Source organism: Camelina sativa, chromosome 16, assembly GCF_000633955.1.
Source record: "Camelina sativa cultivar DH55 chromosome 16, Cs, whole genome shotgun sequence".
Classification (NCBI taxonomy): Eukaryota; Viridiplantae; Streptophyta; class Magnoliopsida; order Brassicales; family Brassicaceae; genus Camelina; species Camelina sativa.
This window is the reverse complement of record NC_025700.1, coordinates 8,117,617-8,135,767: the sequence shown is the minus strand read 5'-3', so window position 1 is coordinate 8,135,767 and position 18,151 is coordinate 8,117,617. Positions and strand designations below refer to the sequence as shown.

Genomic DNA, 18,151 nt, shown 5'->3' with positions numbered 1-18,151 from the left:
CGACAATTACAAACAACATATTTTCAACATCGACTTTCTCTCGAACCATAGTAATTTTATTTGATCAGATCATTGAATCGTTTATTTCTCCTGAAACCCTTTCAGCCTTTAGTTAGTTCTATACACGTCTTTTTTAGGGGGTCTACAACCAGTTTTTCCTCTTTTTCTGACACAAGGTCGGGGTCTTTACGAATAGGAAAAATATACAACATTATTGTGGCATCAAATATATATATATATATATATTCTGCAAAAGCTTTTACTAGATCAGTCCTGAGGAAGCCAATGAGAAGAAACATTGTGTACAAAAGTAACACTATGCGGTTCAGCACAAACTTTTTGGGGCAAAAAATCCGCTTGAACATTGCACTACAAGGAACAATAGAAAGAGAAATAGACTAGAATTCCTCCATATCACTCGCAATATCATCTAGGTAGACTGAGAAAGCCGGCCACTCGAGAGAGGAAGACATCATCTTCACCACATCTGAGCAATCCGTAAGAAAAACGACGTCATTGATATCAGCTTCAATTATGCATCGTATAGCCCATACTAAATCTTCCACCTTAGCGTGAAAGGGAGATAAATTTTGTCGGCGATTAATAACCCCCAGAGAAGTCATTCCATCACTCGGGGACACACAATACCAACCTAACCCAAAGAATTTATCACCATCCTTCCACAAACCATCCACAGCCAGCTGCCATGCATGTTCCTCAGCCTTCGTCACCCTCAATACCTCAAGACCGTTAGAATTCACACCCTAAAGTACCTGATCATTTCGAACTTTCCAAATATACCACAAGATCCTCGGCATCAAACATATCTATATTAACATTTTTGAAATATATTTTGTGTTTCAAAAAGTACATTTGTATTCTAACCTTTTATTTGTAAGATTTTCATAATTAGTCATATACCATCTATATAAATATTTAAACTTGGATAAACTATTTTTAATAAAATACAATCGAGAATGTTGACCACAATATTACAGTTTTTAATAAAAATACCTATATACAATCACAATCAGTAACACAACAACTTTTTATGCCCAATACACTAAAATATATAACACAACTTTTTTTTGCATCATCTATTTAAAAATCAAAGAAATTTAGTCAATTATATTATAAAGTTATATACTTATATATATATAAATAAAATAAAAAATTATCTCGTGATGTACCACATATTAAATTATATTATAAATTAAAGAGATGATCGTGAATACAAAAAAGTTTTATTTCCAATGGAGGTTTTAAACTATATTGTAACTTTATTTTTATTTTATGAAAATTATTAGTTGGAGAGAAAAATTATTTAGTGTTTAAAAAAACAAAACAAAAACGTCTACGGCTCAAAAAAGAAAAATGTATGTAACTTATTAAAAGGTGGTCCACATCTAGACATGAATACCTTGAAAAAGCACTTCAAGCCAATAGCATCGTTTTCAACAGTTGCAATATTATGCTGACAAGCAATACATAAAGTATGTCCGTTACGTTTAGAACCACTCACCAAAAAACAAAAACAAAAAATAATAAAAGAGCCGTGGGGGATTTTTCTTCTTCCTCTTCTTCACCAATTTATTAGAAACCGAACAAAAAAAAAGAAAAAACTTCCCATACACACACAAAAAAAAAAAAAGAATGGAAGAGAGAGAGGAAGTGAAACTATTGGGAGTATGGTACAGTCCATACGCAATAAGACCAAAGATCGCTCTTCATCTCAAATCGGTTGAGTATGATTACGTTGAGGAAGATCTCTTTGGATCCAAGAGTGAGCTTCTTCTCAAATCGAATCCGGTTCACAAGAAAGTTCCGGTTCTCATCCACAACAGTAAACCGGTTTGTGAGTCTCTTAACATCGTTGAGTACATCGATGAGACGTGGAACTCGTCTGGACAGTCCATTCTTCCTTCCCATCCTCATGATCGAGCTCTTGCTCGCTTCTGGTCTGCCTTCGTTGATAACAAGGTCTGGTTTCTTATTCTTTTTTGGATTTTTGCTTCGTTGATAACAAGGACTTCGTTAATTAGTGTTTGTGTGTTACACTCCAATGAATCTATCTGTCGTGCATGCGTGGCTTGATTGGTCTTGGCCCTTGGGGGATGTATCATGTATGTCCTGTGTGAGTGATTATTTCCTAACACTCAATATCATATTGTTTCCTAATATAAACATTCTTGTTCTAAATTTATTTAGACTCATCAGATTTAAGGCTGTTTTAACACTAAGACCACAATATTTTGGTTCTTTGCGTCTTCGTTTGCGTGTCTATGCTATAGTGAAGAGGATATTAACGCATAGCATATATGCATATAAAATAATTGTAGCTTATTATATATATTCCCAAACTCCTGTTTTGAGAATCCAGTGGTTTCCGGCTTTGAAATTGGCGACAATCACCAAATCAGAAGATGCAAAAGCGAAATCCATGGAAGAAGTGGAAGAAGGGTTGTTGCAACTCGAGGATGCGTTTGTGTCTATAAGCAAAGGGAAATCGTTTTTTGGCGGTGAAGCAATCGGGTTTATGGACATTTGCTTGGGAAGCTTTTTGGTTCTCTTGAAAGCTATGGAGGAGCTTAAAGGGGAAAAACTTCTAGACGAATCAAAAACTCCTTCTCTTTGTCAATGGGGAGGTGAGTTCTTATCTGATGAGACGGTAAAGAATGTGGTGCCGGAGATCAAAAAAGTAGCTGAGTTTCTACGTGAGCTTGAGGTTAGAGCTCAGTCCGCAGCTTCAAGATCTTGAGATCATCTTAGACATGTATTGCAATGCAAGTGTCAAGTATGTACATGTGAGTAGAAAATAATAAGTTTAAGTAAGTGTTGTTCAGTGTATGCTAGGATCTTAATAATGATGCAATAAAACACATTTTGAGATTACTAAAACAGAACAACAACACTTTACCTCTCATGTCTTCACTTCGATGACATGAGGTGTAAACCCAACTCATGCAGCGCCTCCTACAAAAACAAACCCATCAAATCAAATTGCATGTAATCCAAAGCAAATTGTGATAAAAATATTCAAACTGTAGAGTTCTTGTTTAATACCTAAAGCATCAAGCTGCTTCTTGCTAGAACCAGGAGGTCCTCCTCGTCTCGTTTACCATGTGGATCAACAGAGTTCCATTTCCTCCACTATCTCCAACACCACCTTCACCACAACACCGTAAGAATTAGAAACGGTGGAGAGAAGAGGAGACGTGGGAGCTAAACCCAACACAATGCTACCATCATGAGTGTACTTCCTAGGCCTACCTCGCTTTTTCTTGGCTTGTGGTTGATTCTGATCCTCAATCCCAAATCTCATCGGTTGAGAAACAATTGATATTCTTCAGATGTTAGTTAAGACGAGATAGAGGAATATCCATGGATTCCCCCCCCCCTTAACCCTAGGTTCAATCGATATTACTTTAACNGGCGGTGAAGCAATCGGGTTTATGGACATTTGCTTGGGAAGCTTTTTGGTTCTCTTGAAAGCTATGGAGGAGCTTAAAGGGGAAAAACTTCTAGACGAATCAAAAACTCCTTCTCTTTGTCAATGGGGAGGTGAGTTCTTATCTGATGAGACGGTAAAGAATGTGGTGCCGGAGATCAAAAAAGTAGCTGAGTTTCTACGTGAGCTTGAGGTTAGAGCTCAGTCCGCAGCTTCAAGATCTTGAGATCATCTTAGACATGTATTGCAATGCAAGTGTCAAGTATGTACATGTGAGTAGAAAATAATAAGTTTAAGTAAGTGTTGTTCAGTGTATGCTAGGATCTTAATAATGATGCAATAAAACACATTTTGAGATTACTAAAACAGAACAACAACACTTTACCTCTCATGTCTTCACTTCGATGACATGAGGTGTAAACCCAACTCATGCAGCGCCTCCTACAAAAACAAACCCATCAAATCAAATTGCATGTAATCCAAAGCAAATTGTGATAAAAATATTCAAACTGTAGAGTTCTTGTTTAATACCTAAAGCATCAAGCTGCTTCTTGCTAGAACCAGGAGGTCCTCCTCGTCTCGTTTACCATGTGGATCAACAGAGTTCCATTTCCTCCACTATCTCCAACACCACCTTCACCACAACACCGTAAGAATTAGAAACGGTGGAGAGAAGAGGAGACGTGGGAGCTAAACCCAACACAATGCTACCATCATGAGTGTACTTCCTAGGCCTACCTCGCTTTTTCTTGGCTTGTGGTTGATTCTGATCCTCAATCCCAAATCTCATCGGTTGAGAAACAATTGATATTCTTCAGATGTTAGTTAAGACGAGATAGAGGAATATCCATGGATTCCCCCCCCCCTTAACCCTAGGTTCAATCGATATTACTTTAACCTAGCAATCGATATTTCAACCCAACGAACAAACCAGTATTCATTGCTGGAGTTATCATCTACACCTGCAACAAACTCACATAGAGTAGATTTAGAAATCGATTATAGAAATCTTCAAAACAATGATAACAAAACTTTAGAGAAAAATAGATTATCTCTAGTATAACTTTGAATAGAACAATTCTCAATCAACAGAGCTGACAATATTGAATCTAGAACAAAGAGATTGAGAAAACTATTGAATGAGATTGCAATTTCACCTTCACCATTTTCTGTTTCTCCACGTTTTGTTCCTTTGACCACCTAGGTAAAAAAAAGCTTAGCTGTATTATTTGTTATAATTTCATTGGGTATTTATTTTAACTGATATGTCACTTTATGCTTCAATACAAAGGCTGATGTGTCTTGATCTGGTGAGAAACATTGTAGTTTGATCGTATTGATTTTCCAGATTTAAGTGATATCCCGTAACACTTTGGAAGTTCAAAACATAAGACGGTTAAAAACATTTTAGCGGGTTTTAGTGTTTAGGACTGACCAGACCTCGACCTTGGCACCTACCCTTAAGACGGTAAACCAATGAGCCGGCCATGATAATGTTTTCAATTTTCATATGACACAGATCACTCGTTCTAAGGCCAAAATCACTCGTTCTAAGCGACCTTAATTTTTCTTGATTACGGTGCTAATATCTCTGTATTAATATTTTTAATTACTCTACTTACTCTACTCCTAATAAGCCAAAACAAAATTGAATTTTATATGTCCAATTAAACAATCAATTTATCCCGGTCAGAGATATAGATCCCACAAATATATTTTGTTACCAAAAAACAAGCTAACAATNAATTATTAGAAGAAATTAAGGTATTACCAAAAAGAGAGAGTGAAATTGATCCCAAAAAAAATCAGACAATAAAAAAAATTAAAATGAAAATGAGTAATTAAAAAAATAATAATATACCTATTCTGTAAAAGACAAGGTCCCAAAGACCCAGCTCACGTCCAGCTTTGTAGTACATTCACACACCATCTTCAACATTTCTCCCTATCAATGGAGTTTTTTCAAAAGGCCAAAGCGGTTCGTTTACGGAGCCACCACGACAAGTACCTAATCGCAAACGAAGACGAAGAATCCGTAACTCAAGAACGTAACGGCTCAGCAGGAGCAGCCAAATGGACCGTTGAGATAGTCCCTGGCTCCACCAACCTTATCCGTCTCAAAAGCGCTTACGGCAAATACTTAACCGCCTCAAACAAACCGTTTCTTCTCGGAGCCACCGGAAAAAAAGTCCTACAGACTAATCCTAGCCGTCTTGACTCGTCTTTAGCTTGGGAACCGATCAGAGACTCTGCTCTTGTCAAGCTCAAGACTCGTTATGGTCACTTCCTTCGTGGTAACGGTGGTTTACCTCCTTGGAGAAACTCTGTTACTCATGATATTCCTCATAGATCGGCTACTCAAGAATGGATTCTTTGGCACGTTGATGTCGTTGAGATCCTCACTGATACTTCCGATCACCATCAGCCTCCCTCTCCGCTTCATCATTCCGATTCACTCGACTTCGCTCCTGGATCTCCTTCCAGATCTAACCGTTTCTTTAGACAAGAGGTGACTTTTTTTTTTTAATCCATATTGACCAAAAAAAAATGGTATTATGCTTTAGGCCTGGATTCGTTGACTTGATGTTTTTTTTTGTGTGTGAGTGGCAGTCAACGGATTCAGTGATGATTGGATCGCCGCCGAAGTCCGAAGGGAGAGTGATATACTTTCATGTAGCGGATGATGATGGTGAAGTTGAAGATGATTCAGTTGAGGTAATGTCGTTTACTTTTAAAGGCAATGGTGTTGAAGAGCTGACTACGAGATTGAAAGAAGAGAGCAATGTTGAAGATGTTGTCGTGTGTACTCGTAGTCCGTTGAACGGGAAGCTTTTCCCTTTGCGTCTTCAGCTTCCACCTAACAATGCAGACATGACTGTCGTCTTAGTGCCAAAATCATCAAAAAGTGAGTTTCTTTTGTGCTTAATTCCTCCAAGTCAAACCGCTGCTTTTGTCACTGACATTGTTCTCTATTTCCTTTGATGTAACAGTAGCAGAAGACTTCATTAAGTAGAGATCACTTTCTCTTTCATCGTTTGAAGCTGATCTGTGATGTGAAAAAAATATGGCTGCAAATTGTTTGTTGTTAGTTCAGCTAAGATTGGATTGACTTACCAAACTTATGATTTATACAAAATTGGTTGCATTGATCAATGGTATACACTGCATGAACGGTTTTTTCCCTTTTATATATATCCCTACAACTAGTTCTTGCTACCAATAGTCTGAACAAGAGCAGGATCCATCTTTGAAGTGATGAAAGCGTACACGATCTCTCACAATGATCTCAGTGTTGAAGACTTTTGAGATCAGTTTAGTAACCTCGTGGCAATCGCTGCATACACGTAGATTCTTGAATATACGGATTGGAGTTTGAGGTGGTAAGCTTATCAGTCCAAAAGCAATGGCAAGTCTCTCACTATGAAGCTTGAGGGAGTACTCTTTGCTACCATCATTTGTTGCATCGACTAATGGTGCTTGAGAGCAATCCGGTAAATAACCAATCGATCTCAGTCTGTCGTCAATCACTTCTAACTGTTGGTATATCTGTTTCGTCTGAGGGTGTGATGTGTCTCCTGCAAAAAACTCATGGGAGATGCCATTTATCTCAATAGAACTGCATCCGGGCTCTTTTCTAATTCCATGTTCAGTCATTAGTTTTCTGACCATTCCAACATCGTTCCACCGGCTAGCTGAAGCATAAACACTTGATAACAACACATATGCACCACTGTAGCTACTGTTAAAACTTTGGTTACCTTCCCTTGATTCAATGATATGTCTAGCAATTTCTTCACTTAGCTCGACACTAGCACCTTTTTTGCAACAAGCGTCAAGGAGACTTCTCCAGATCACTACATCTGGTTTCATTGGCATGCTCATCACCATGTGGATAGCTTCACTGATGTAGCCTGCACGGGCAACAAGGTCGATGATACAACCGTAATGCTCTAACGCTGGTTCAATACCATAATCTCTAACCATCATGTCAAAATACTGTCTTCCTTTGTTTACCATCCCCCTGTGATTGCAAGCGATGAGCAAGGCAACAAAAGTGATTGAGTTCGGTTTAATACTCTCTCCTTTTCTAACCATACGGTCGAAGCAGTCCATAGCTTCTCCAGCTCTTCCGTGTGTAGCAAACCCAAGAATCATTGCGTTCCATGAAGCTAAATCACGTTTTAGCATCCCTTGAAACACTTGCTCAGCCATTCTCAAAGACCCGCATTTACAATACATTTCGATCAACGAGTTCTTAATCAAAACATTCATAGCAACATCGACATCACATTTTCGTAACAGAAACGCATGCGCCCAAGTACCTAATGACAAAGATCCAAGACCAGCACACGCACTCAAAACACTCTGCATTGTATAACCATCTGGTTCCAACGACTCCTGCATCTTTCTAAACAGTTGTAACGCAGAATCATACTCCCCGACCCGAACAAGAGCATCAATCATCGAATTCCAAGAAACAAGACTTCTCTCAGGCATTTCATCAAACACTTTGCGTGCTAAATCCAAACATCCACAAGAACCATACAAATGAATCAAACCATTGTTAACATACACATCTCCACCAAACCCATGTTTCACAACCTGACAATGAACCTGCTTCCCTTCCGACAACCCGAATATATAAGCGCAAGCTTTCAATACAAACGGAAACGTATGTTTATCCGGTGAGGATTCACCTTTCTCTAACATTTTCAGGTAAAGCATAAAGGCTTCTTCTTTCCTTGAAACATCGTGAGCACATGCTCTGATGAGAGTGTTCCACATGAAAGAGCTACGGTTTTGGATTGAATCGAAAACCCGAAACGCGTAGTTAACGTCGGAGAAGGAGGAAGAAAGCTGGAGGATTCTGCCGTAGAGGAACAGAGTTGCGGGTTCGTCTGGGTAAGTGGTACGGAGAGTGAAGGCGTGGAGTTGCTTGAGCTGAGATATGTCTGAACATGTTTCAGATAAGGAGAGAATACGTCGGTGATGGTTACGGGAGACAGAGGCTGAGGGAGAACTTGCCGGTGGTACAGGAGGAGATAATGGGTGGAGCAGAAGACTGTTAGACATTGGATGATGAGTTTCGTTGTTTGAGGTGAAAAGATAACTAAATAAGTACAACAATATTAGTTTGAAACTCGACCAAAATTTTTAATCCTTAATCATATCATCTATTTAATTTTTATGTTTTTTTTTTTTAAATAATACAAGGTTATATTTATATATTTCCAACAGTTTCAAAAGTTATATATTTTCTTGAGAAATTTTTAGAAACACCATTCTCTTCAAAAAAAATTACTCATTTTTTTCTCTTCATTTTCAATTTTACCATATTTTATTATTTTATTGACCATTTAAATCTTATTTGAAAAATTAAATAAGTCAAGAAAATGACAAAAAAATAAAAAATTGCTGCAAATTTTCCGCCAAAATAATTTTAGCACGGAAAATTTTTCCGCCAAAATAATTTTAGCACGGAAAATTTTTCCGCCAAAACTTTTTTTGTTCTAACATAATCCACTTATTTTCACACCTTAAAAAATATTTTTACATGTAAACATGTTCTCTTGTATTATTTTGAACTTTATATAATTAGTTTACATTTTTAGAAAATAGAGGGTAAAAGTTCCAAAAACTAACGACTTGAAATGTTATTTTGCGCACAACCCTAATTTTTTCATAATACAGCGTTATATATATATTTTTGTTTATTTTTAATTTTGTTTAGATTTAATTCAAACAACTAGTTATAAGTATAGGCACAAAAATAATATTATTATAATTATATAATAAAAGAAAAAATATAGATTGGGATTAGAGATGCCTTAAAGAATATTTATCATCATATAAACAAAATTTTATAGGACAGTACTTAATTTATCAATTAGAGATGATCAAGTAACAATACTGATTTATTTATTTATTTTAAACGATACCTATTTTCATGACTCTTATTCCGAAAGTGGCCTCGGACGGTTTATCGATTAGAATCGGTATTTTCATCACTCCTGACAAAGAAAATACAGAGTGGGGGTTTCACAGGACGCTAAACTTGGGATCATTTACGTAATGACAAAGTAACAATATCGACTTTCATGAATCTAATTCCCAAGGTCCCCGGATTCTCAACTCTGCTTATACTTTTAGAACTTGTAAAGGCCAATACTCTATGTTCGTAATCCCTTAGGGGAGGTATGAGTACCATATACTTACCCAATCATGAGAATATTTTAAGATGATTCGTAGTGACATAGATAAATAATTGTTTCTTTAATTGTTTCATTTCAGTATATATATTTCACTAATATGGTAGAAATCATGAGTATAATCAATAATTTCTTTTGGTATTTACAAATACAACAAACTATTATTTTTCCTCATCATTCTTGCAGTACAAATGCCTTTACAAAATTTTATTTTTGTTTTTTCTGATAAAACTTTAAAAGAGTAACTAATATAATTTAGGTTTAATAACTAATCAAATAAAAATCCTGGCATTTCTGTTGAATATGATGAATACGTAACTAAGTATTAATATATTTATTAGTTAAAAATCTAAATACTCTTACAAATACAAAGACTTAACATCATATTATTTGGGACTAAAACAACATAGAAACCCGTTTTTTGGTTTAAAAAACTTATTGATCTTCCTCTGCATTTTATCTTGATCAATTCCTTCTCCCTTCACAGTTAGTAGGTCGGTCTCTATATTATATGTTACAGAACTAACACCTAAAAAATACAACATATAAATCGTTAAGTATTTTAAAATCTAATTCAAATGTGATATTTGTAATGTATGTATGTATATATATGCAATAGCCAGCCAATTGAAATAACAATTTGTTAACTTTTCCTTAAATCATTATATTGTGTTAGTAAATGTAACACCCATGAACCTAATTTTGGGATTTCGGTAGGGGTGTCGATTAACATTGGTGGTTGTGTCGATGAACACCTTATGTAATCGGGTGTTCGGTTTGATTTCAGGATTCTCGGTTCGAGTTAATTCGGTTTGGGGATCGTATTTAAGGTGTGAGATCGACGTTTTTAAATTTAGAAAACCTATTGACGCCTCCTTTGTGTGGAAAAAGAGAGAAAGCGATTCCAAAAGTTCTTGAGAGGTCCTGAAGGTTTTCCCTGAAGCTTTTTGTTAATGTTCTTGTGAGTTTGGCTTTGTGGTTGAGATCTAAGTCTGAGAACGTAGGGAGTTATGGTGGTGTGTATTTGGTTGTGTATTGGTTGAATCTCTCTATTTTTGCAAAGGTGAGTGCATGTCAATGTCTTAACTAAGATAAGATCTCTGTTTCTGTGCCTTTGTGGGGGTTTGTGATTGTTTTCCTTTGAGTTCTATGTGATTTTTGTGGCTATTGAGCCTTGGATTCGCTTCTGGGAATGCTTGGAAAGCATATGATTTGTCCTCACTTGCAAAATAGGGTTTTCGGGAAATGTCGAGCATGTGTCGGTCGACAAAACCTTCGCCAAGTGTCAGTGTTGTTCGATTTGGCCACATGTTTAAAATAATTGATTTGGCCACCTATGTCACCAAAGTGCACTTATCACTTCGGTCAAGGGTCTTGAGAGAACTCCAGAGTTAAGCGTGCTTGTGCTGGAGTAGTCTCGGATGGGTGACCTCCCGGGAAGTGACTGTCGGAACTGTGCGAGTAAGAACAAAACACAAGAAAATATAATGTGGTGATTTGTAGGGACGGTAACAAGTCTTTAAAACCTTCTGGACGTAGCAAACCGACAGTCGGATATAGATGGGCTCACGGGTCTAGTGAGAGGACGTGAGGCCCATTAAGGAAGGTGGGCCCATAGACAGGGATTAGACATGGGACCCACTAAGAGGTGGCGGTTGGAGGGTTACAAGTGGTACCAGAGCTGAAACCAGATGAGTGTGGAGTCGAGTGGGCTCACACCATCGGGGGTGACGGTCTTGGTTCGCAACAAGAACGTTGCGATCTGTTAGTGTGGGTGAATTGTGACACCCTAGTTTCAGAGACTTGCGAAGAGGGTTAAAAGGATTGATTTGGCCACCTATGTCACCAGAGTGCACTTATCTTTTCAGTCAAAAGTTCTGAGAGAAATCCATAGTTAAGCGTGCTTGAGCTGGAGTAGTCTCAGGATGGATGACCTCCTAGGAAGTGACTGTAAGAACTGTACGAGTGAGGAAAAAACACAGGAAAATATCATGTGGTGATTTGTAGGGACGATAACAAGTCTTTAAAGCCTCCTGGATGTAGGAAACCGACCATCGGATATAAATGGGCTCACAGGCCTAGTGAGAGGACGTGAGGCCCATTAAGGAAGATGGGCCCATGGATTGGGATTTGACATATGATCGACTAAGAGTTAACAGTCAGGGCGTTACAAGTGGTATCATAGCCGAACCTAGATGAGTGGGGAGTCGAGTGGGCTCACACCATTGGGGGTGACAGTCTTGGTGCGCAACGAGAACGTTGTGATTTGTTAATGGGGGTTATATGAGGACAAAACAGAGGAAAAGATCATGTGGTGATTTGTAGGGACGGTAACAAGTCTTTAAAGCCTCCCGGATGTAGCAAACCGACCGTTAGATATAAATGGGCTCATGGGCATCGTGAGAGGAAGTGAGACCCATTAAGGAAGGTTGGCCCATGGACTGGGATTGGACATAGGGTCTACTAAGAGGTGACGGTCGGGGCGTTACAAGTGGTATCAGAGCCGAACCCAGAAGAGTGTTGAGTCGAGTGGGCTCACACCATCGGGAGTGACGGTCTTGGTGCGCAACAAGGACGTTGCTATCTATTAGTGGGGGTGAATTGAGACACTCCGGTTTCTGAGACTTGCAGAGAGGTTAAAAGAATTGATTTCGCCACCTATGTCACCAAAGTGCACTTATCTTTTCGGTCAATGGTCCTGAGAGAACTCCATATTTAACCATGGTTGAAATGGAGTATTCTCAGAATGAGTGACCTCCCGGGAAGTGACTGTCGGAACTGTGTAAGTGAGGACAAAACACAGGAAAAGATCATGGGGTGATTTGTAGGGTCGATAACAAGTCTTTAAAGCCTTCTGGACGTAGCAAACTGACCGTCGGATATGGATAGACTCACGAGCTTAGTGAGAGGACGTGAGGCCCATTAAGGAAGGTGGGCCCATTGAATGAAGGTGGACATTGGGCCCACTAAGAGGTGGTGGTCGGGGCATTACAAGTATTGTCATAAACACTTTGTGAGGCAATCCTCCCATGTACTGGGCTATACACATAAGCAACTCAGATTCCAATGTCAAACAATCATCAAACAAACAAAAAAACCAATGAATTATGACACCCCGGTTTTAGATTCTTTCGGAGAGGTTAAAAGAATTTATTTGGCCACCTATGTCACCAAAGTGCACTTATCTTTTCGGTGAAGGGTCCTGAGAGAACTCTAGAATTAAGCATGCTTGAGCTGGAGTAGTATCAGGATGGGTGACCTCCCAGAAAGTGACTGTCGGAACTGTGCGAGTGAGGACAAAACACAGGAAAAGATCATGTGGTGATTTGTAGGGACGGTAACAATATAAAAAAAATACCATCTACTCTCTGAAAAGGGTGGTTTCAGCCGATACCAGCCAAGTGTCAACCAACACAGAGTATTGGTGTCGACCGACACTACCCCTCAGTGTTGATCGACACTGAGACTGCTCCTTAGTGTCGACCGACACGCACCTGGTGTCAATCGACACTGACTCCGCAGACGCGATATGCTCGAACCCGTGAATCGACTCTCATTTCTCTCCACGTCCAATACGTCCAAAACTCGACCAAAATCCATATGAAACCGTAGGAACCCTATATCAACCATAACAAGCAAGAAAAACACCACAAACAACATATAACAAGCAAATCAAAGGAGATCTCAGGATTAGATCAGCCATGGTCATGCAATCACTCTTTTGCAGGTAGTTTCTGACCCAAACTGACGAATCCAACACCTTAGAAGGCTTCTCCTTCGGTCTTAGCACAAGATCTCCACTCAACAGAAACAGATTTCACCAAACAAGCCTAAAATCTCCAAAATCCCCCAAGAACACACTCTTTTCTCTATATATTCTCTATGGAACGGCTAAAAGTGGCTGTCCATGAAACCCTCAAGTCGACTTCTCACATATATACCCCGGTTTGGGATTCCACTTAAATCAAACCGCTCCAATTCGACGATTTAAAACAATCTGGTTGAACCAAAAATTGTTGGTGTCGATCGACACTACGTTTGGTGTCTATTGACACCCATCCCCAAAACCCATAATTTGGTTCACGGATGTTACAATTCTCCCCCACCCACATAGATTTGTCCTCGAATCTCAAACAACCATCGACTAAGGACTCCTATGCAACCATCTCCATAACCCGCACTTCCTCTGACCGATCTACAAAGGTCACCTCTTGGCGATAGACTCACGTTTCAGATACTATTTTCTCTCTACTTTTGGACTTTCCTTTACTCATAGGTATCATTTTGAGTTTTATTGGCTCCTCATCAGGCCTAAGCCACATGCCATAATATATAAGGAAGTCCAATATTCGTCTCTCGGGTTGCCACCCTACAGCGCGCCCCCGAAGTAGATATACCAACCATACTCTAAAGCCACAAAATCTCAGAATATGGCAGTACTAGGAGAACTAAATTTATCCTAGAGTCGTTCTGGACCAACCGTCCTTAGAGAAAACATGTCTGAGTCCTATCTCCTAACTTGGTTCCCTTTCTGTGGTTCACGTAAAACATCAAAATGTCCTGCCAACCACATATTCCCTCGCTGGAATACCTCATGACCACACAAAGATCATTAACATTCCACAAAAGCCACCAGTAAGGCCAACAAATGTCCTAAACATGACCACCATAAAGGTCGAAATTTCTAAACAGACCGCCACAAAGGCCAAAACATTGTCCTAACAAGGACCGCCACCAAGGCAACGCATCCCAAAGGATCATCACAAAGACCACACGTCTCGAAGTACCGTCAGAAAGACCACTTGCCTCGAAGGACCGTCCCAAAGACCACTCGTCTCGAAAGACCGTCATGAAGACCACACATCTAGAAGGGTCTCTTAAACAGGCTACACGTCCCGAAGGACCATCACGAAGACCATACATCACGAAAGACCGCCTAAACAGGCAACATTGGCTACAAAGGTCGCACAAATAGCTAAACAGCCCACCACAAAGGTCATATAATTGGCTTAACAGCCCGCCACAAAGGTCACACAATTGGCTAAACAACCTACCACAAAGGCCACACATGTCTCGCAAAACAGCCACACATGGGCTACACCATGACTCGAAAGTCCGCCATAAAGGCCACCCAAGCTCCACAAAGGCTCTTAACCGCTAAGAATGAACAAATTCTGTCTCCCATAAAACTTTCCATTTTTAGCACTTTACACTTATGGAAACTTTCATTTTCTAGAAACTTTCCACTTTTAGAAACTTTCACTTCAGAAAATTTTCCTCTTTTAACACCAGCCTCGCGGAAACTAGTACTCTGAGCAATATCTCATCTTGTTAAGCGACCTAGTAACAAGAAAGATGGACTCCTTCTGTGCAAAAGGAGCTTCTGGAGCCTTAGGGACTCTTCAAGACTATCCATGACAATAAAAAAAATGATCTCTCTGAATCCTTATTTGCTTGACTTAATGAGGTGTGAAGTAAGAAATGGTCAGTGTGCTTCTTTCTGGTTTGATAATTGGACATGCCATGGTCCTTTAATTACTTTCCTTGGAGAGAATGGACCAAGAGATCTTCGTATAAGAAAGGAAGCAAAAGTAGCGGAGGCGTTGAGGAATGGTGAATGGTGGATGCCAGGAGCTCGCACGGAGGTGCACTAGCGACTCATGATCAAACTTACAACAATAACTCCACCGCACGCTCTTAAAGATTAGGATGTGTATCTATGGCGAGGACGGTCATGTTCTTTCTCAGATTCTTTCTCTTCTAAGGAAACTTGGGAGCACATGCGAACAATCTCTCCTTTGGTACCTTGGAAAAAAATGGTTTGTTTTAAAGAAGGAGTACGAAGATTCGCTTTTATCCTATGGCTAGTGATGAAAGGAAGACTGCCTACGAGAGACAGGTTGCGAGCGTGGGGACTAAACATTCCTGCTGCTTGTGTGCTCTGCTCAAACGGTTTAGAAACACACGACTACCTCTTCTTTGAATGCCCTTTCTCCGCAGGGATTTGGAAATCTTTTGCTTCAAAAATTTGGAGGAACCCACCAACATCAATCAACTCCATCGACTCTTGGAACTTGCAGACTCGGAACCCAAGATTTAGAGGTGAAGGAACGCTCGTCAAATTTTTCTGCAAACAACATGTTACATCATCTGGAAAGAACGAAACAAGAGGATTTTCACCAGCAGCAACTCTTTCGTCTCGTCAGTGCAAGCAGCTTTGGATCGTGCTATCAGGGGTAGGCTCATCACGGTTCCAGGAACTCTTCTTGCTTCCTACTTTGGTTGTATTTCTTTCCCTTTCTAGTTCCTTCATGTTCTAGTTGTCTTTCTTTCAAAATAAGTTGTACCAACAATGTAAAGAGAAAATCAGAAAATGGTAATAAATTTAACATGTTACCAAAAAAAAAAACGAAAGATGGGCTGGAATACTCCATTCTCGCTCTAGCCACGGACTACAACTAGGACCAGACTAGACAAGCTCAAGTCGCGACCTGCTTCTCTCCTCTCTAGAACCCTCACCGTTCTCGCCTCCAAAGTCATGTTAGGCTGAAGATCCTCTGAAATCTTAGCTAACAACTGATCATCCTTGCGGAGATATTTTCGCAACATCGACACATGGAAGACCTTGTGGAACATGCACATAACATAAGGCAATTTCAACCTATATGCCATCAGTCCCACCCGCTCAATCACTCTGAACGGTCCCATGTACCTCAGACACAACTTAGTCTCTGTCAATGACCTGTTCGGACCCCGCAACATGGCCATCATGAGGTACACTCTGTCTCCCACCTATAAATCAAGATGTCTCCTCCTCTTATCGGCATAACTCCTCTGCCGGTCTTCAGCTTCCTTAATGTTTAGCTTCACAACCTGAATCTTCTCTGAGGTCTCATGAACAAAACTCGCACCATATATGCTCCTCTCCCCCACATGAGTCCTGCATAACGGTGTATGACATGGCCTCCCATACAATTCCTAATAAGGACCCATCCCGATAATCGTTTGGTACTTGTTGTTGTAAGCAAACTCTACCAAGATCAGGTGATCTGCCCAATGGCCACCCCAATCCAGCATACACAACATCCTCAGCAAACCCTCCAACGTCTGAATAGTCTTCTCCGACTGCCCATCTATCTAAGGATGGTAGGCTGTACTCATATGCACCTTAGTGTCCATCTATGCCTGAAATGCCTTCTAGAACACAGTGAACATGGAATCTCTATTAGACACTATACTCGCTGGCACCCGTGCAACCTGACTATCTCCTTCACATACTTCTTAGCCAAGACCGCTGCTCCATCAGTCTTCTTGATGGCCAGAAAATATGCGGACTTAGTCAATCGGTCGACAATGACCCAAATTGCATCATAGGTCCGAGATGCTGGCAAACCTACCACGTTTGGGATTCCACTTAAACCAAACCGCTCCAATTCGACGATTTAAAACAATCTGGTTAAACAAGAAATTGCTGGTGTTGATTGACACTACGCTTGGTGTCAATTGACACCTATCCCCAAAACCCAAAATTTGGTTCGCGGATGTTAAATTGCTGGTTCTATGATTTGTTTTATGATATATTTAAGATTTTGGAATTATGGTTATTCATTTGATTCATTATTGGTTATTGGATTATTGAAATTGATTTATGTTATCTTCTATTATTGATTGGGGTTAGGTTGCTAGTGAATATACCTCGACAACTATATACACAATCTATGGCTTTGTCCCTTGCTTTTTCATCAGTAGATCCAAATTTGAATTGGTATTCTTCCTGCCAAAAAAAAATATTAACTAAAGTTCTAGTAAATTTATTGTATAAGCAATATTGGTTTTTTATTTTTTAAAAACGTATATGTAAGAAATTTGTTTGTTTGTTTTTAATGAGATTCGTGAAAAACTAACTAACCATTTGTTGAAAGCTTAAAAAGTTCAGAATTTGTGTAGAGATGATAAAAAAATGTGATTACAAGTTTGCGACTTAGTGACCTGCTTATATCATCTATTTATCTTTGTTTATTAAAATGAACAATTTTGATACATTTTTCATACAATAATATTAATAATTAACTTCTACATATGTAAAACAATTGTTAAAATTATTACATGTGTTAAAAAAAACAAAATAAAAATAAAAATAGATATCTCAGTTTCCAAGATAAATGATAAGAAAAACATTGTTACTAAAATAAATGTAAGTAAATCTTAAATTATTTAATGGTATATCCTTACATAGAAAGAAAGCAAAATTTCTATAAATGACTATAATAGTTCTATCAAATGACTTATCTTGTAATCTCTAAGATTTTAATGTGACCCAATAAATTTAAAATCATAAAAATAATAAATTGATATAATGAAAAAGAAAAAAATGTAAAGAAGTATACTATTTATTATATAAAGCTTGGGTTCTGAAAGTGAATCATTAAAATGATCGCAACATGTGTCAATACTATCAAGCTTATATATATATATATATATATATATATATATA

General features: G+C 38.8%; 3 protein-coding genes and 2 long non-coding RNA genes across 6 annotated transcripts in view; 2 read left to right on the top strand and 3 right to left on the bottom strand.

Annotated features, from left to right (window-relative positions):
* LOC104750150 (glutathione S-transferase U16-like) lies at window positions 1,611-2,892 on the top strand. The gene is made up of 2 exons (XM_010471906.2): window positions 1,611-1,980; window positions 2,381-2,892. The coding sequence occupies exons 1-2, from the start codon at window positions 1,654-1,656 to the stop codon at window positions 2,756-2,758; spliced, it is 705 nt and encodes a 234-aa protein (XP_010470208.1). The 5' UTR covers window positions 1,611-1,653; the 3' UTR covers window positions 2,759-2,892.
* LOC109129722 lies at window positions 2,761-3,392 on the bottom strand. The gene is made up of 2 exons (XR_002036119.1): window positions 3,064-3,392; window positions 2,761-2,973 (listed from the first exon to the last, which is right to left on the bottom strand). It is a non-coding gene; the product is annotated as an uncharacterized LOC109129722 (long non-coding RNA).
* Window positions 3,677-4,391, bottom strand: LOC104750151. Its single transcript, XR_761538.2, has 2 exons — window positions 3,980-4,391; window positions 3,677-3,889 (listed from the first exon to the last, which is right to left on the bottom strand). It is a non-coding gene; the product is annotated as an uncharacterized LOC104750151 (long non-coding RNA).
* LOC104750148 lies at window positions 5,261-6,606 on the top strand. Of its 2 annotated transcripts, XM_010471904.2 has the most exons (3): window positions 5,264-5,957; window positions 6,059-6,353; window positions 6,439-6,606. In XM_010471904.2, exons 1-3 carry the CDS (start codon window positions 5,400-5,402, stop codon window positions 6,459-6,461), a joined length of 876 nt encoding a protein of 291 aa, XP_010470206.1. In that variant the 5' UTR covers window positions 5,264-5,399; the 3' UTR covers window positions 6,462-6,606. The 2 variants fall into 2 exon arrangements, with proteins under 2 accessions (XP_019093060.1, XP_010470206.1); XM_019237515.1 differs by lacking the exon at window positions 6,439-6,606 and having other exon boundaries at window positions 5,261-5,957; window positions 6,059-6,430.
* The window catches only part of LOC104750149 (pentatricopeptide repeat-containing protein At1g59720, chloroplastic/mitochondrial-like), a 17,273-nt gene continuing 5,728 nt past the window's right edge, over window positions 6,607-18,151 (bottom strand). The window contains exons 4-7 of the mRNA XM_010471905.2: window positions 15,630-15,807; window positions 14,428-14,593; window positions 14,249-14,310; window positions 6,607-8,558 (exon numbers count right to left, since the gene is read on the bottom strand). Of these exons, the coding sequence (XP_010470207.2) occupies window positions 6,662-8,558; window positions 14,249-14,310; window positions 14,428-14,593; window positions 15,630-15,807 (2,303 nt within the window). The 3' untranslated portion in view covers window positions 6,607-6,661. The remainder of the gene's footprint in view (window positions 8,559-14,248; window positions 14,311-14,427; window positions 14,594-15,629; window positions 15,808-18,151) is intronic.